The sequence below is a fragment of the Coloeus monedula genome, assembly GCF_965178545.1.
Source record: "Coloeus monedula genome assembly, chromosome: 6".
Lineage (NCBI taxonomy): Eukaryota > Metazoa > Chordata > Aves > Passeriformes > Corvidae > Coloeus > Coloeus monedula.
Window position 1 is genome coordinate 5,773,530 of NC_138786.1, and position 1,268 is coordinate 5,774,797.

The 1,268-nt window shown below is 68.3% G+C and overlaps 1 protein-coding gene across 1 annotated transcript; it reads left to right on the top strand.

Moving 5' to 3' along the window:
- Positions 1-303: 303 nt before the first annotated feature.
- FIBIN (fin bud initiation factor homolog) lies at positions 304-1,007 on the top strand (the record flags this gene model as incomplete). The annotated part of the gene is made up of 1 exon (XM_082283667.1): positions 304-1,007. Exon 1 carries the CDS (start codon positions 387-389, stop codon positions 1,005-1,007), a length of 621 nt encoding a protein of 206 aa, XP_082139793.1. The 5' UTR covers positions 304-386.
- Positions 1,008-1,268: the final 261 nt, after the last annotated feature.

Below are 1,268 nucleotides of genomic sequence, written 5' to 3' on the forward strand. Positions count from 1 at the left end.
CAAAGTCAGGTTTAGGGGGTTTTCTTTATTAAGAGCAGAAAGGTGTACGTGTATCCCTCCCTCCCTGCGGCTGACACCCCCGCGGGGGCGACGCGGGGGGCGGTGCTCGCTGGGGCCCTGTGGCCGGTGCCCGGGGCGGGGGGCGGCCGGGCCCGGTCCGGCCCTTCCCTGCCTGGCGCGGCGCGGGCGCCGCTTCCCCCTCGGCGGGGCTGCCCGGCTTTTAAGAGCGGCGCGGCGCGGCGCAGCCAGCCACAGACAGCCGCCAGCTCTCCGGCCGTGCTGAGGTATTCGGCCCGGGCGGCCCGCAGCGGAGCCGGGGAAGGCAGCGGCAGCACCGGGGAGACCCATGCGGCACGGGCGGCCCTAGGCTGCCCGTCGGCCGCAGTATGCCGGTCCCTCTGCGCCTGCTGTGGCTGTTCTGGCTCTGCAGCCTCTGCCGCGGGTACTTCGAGGGGCCTCTGTATCCCGAGATGTCCAACGGGAGCCTGCACCACTACTTCGTCCCCGATGGGGACTACGAGGAGAACGACGACCCCGAGCGGTGCCAGCTGCTGTTCCGGGTGAGCGAGCAGCGGCGGTGCGGTGCGGCGGCGGGCGGTGGGCTCAGCCTGCGAGAGGAGCTGACGGTGTTGGGGCGGCAGGTGGAGGACGCGGGCCGGGTACTGGAAGGTATCGGCAGGAGCATCTCCTACGACCTGGACGGGGAGGAGAGCTACGGTGCCTACCTGCGCCGCGAGTCCGCCCAGATCAGCGACGCCTACTCCAGCTCGGACCGCTCTCTGAGCGAGCTGGAGGGCAAATTCCGTCAGGGGCAGGAGCAGGGCGGCCGGGAGGAGTCCCGTCTGGGCGACAGCTTCCTGGGGCTGCTGCTGCACGCCCGCGCACTTCTCCGCGAGACTCGCCACGTCTCCAGCGGGCTGCGCGACAAGTACGACCTCCTGGCCCTCACCGTCCGCAGCCACGGCGCCCGCCTCAGTCGCCTCAAGAATGACTATCTCCGCGCCTGAGACGGGACCCCGTGCCCGGCAGGAGCCCCCGGCCCAGCTGAACCTGGACCCCCCACCGGCTTCAAGAGAGACCCCCAGCCCTACCGCCAGTCCCCCGGAAGGCACAGCCCTGGCGTCTGCCTGGAAGGAGCACCTCCTTGGACAAACCCAAGAATCATTAAGGTTGGAAAAGACCTCCGAGATCATGAAGTCCAACCTTTGACTGAATACCACCACGCCCACTAAACCATATTCAGAAGTGCTACATTTACTCATTTTTTA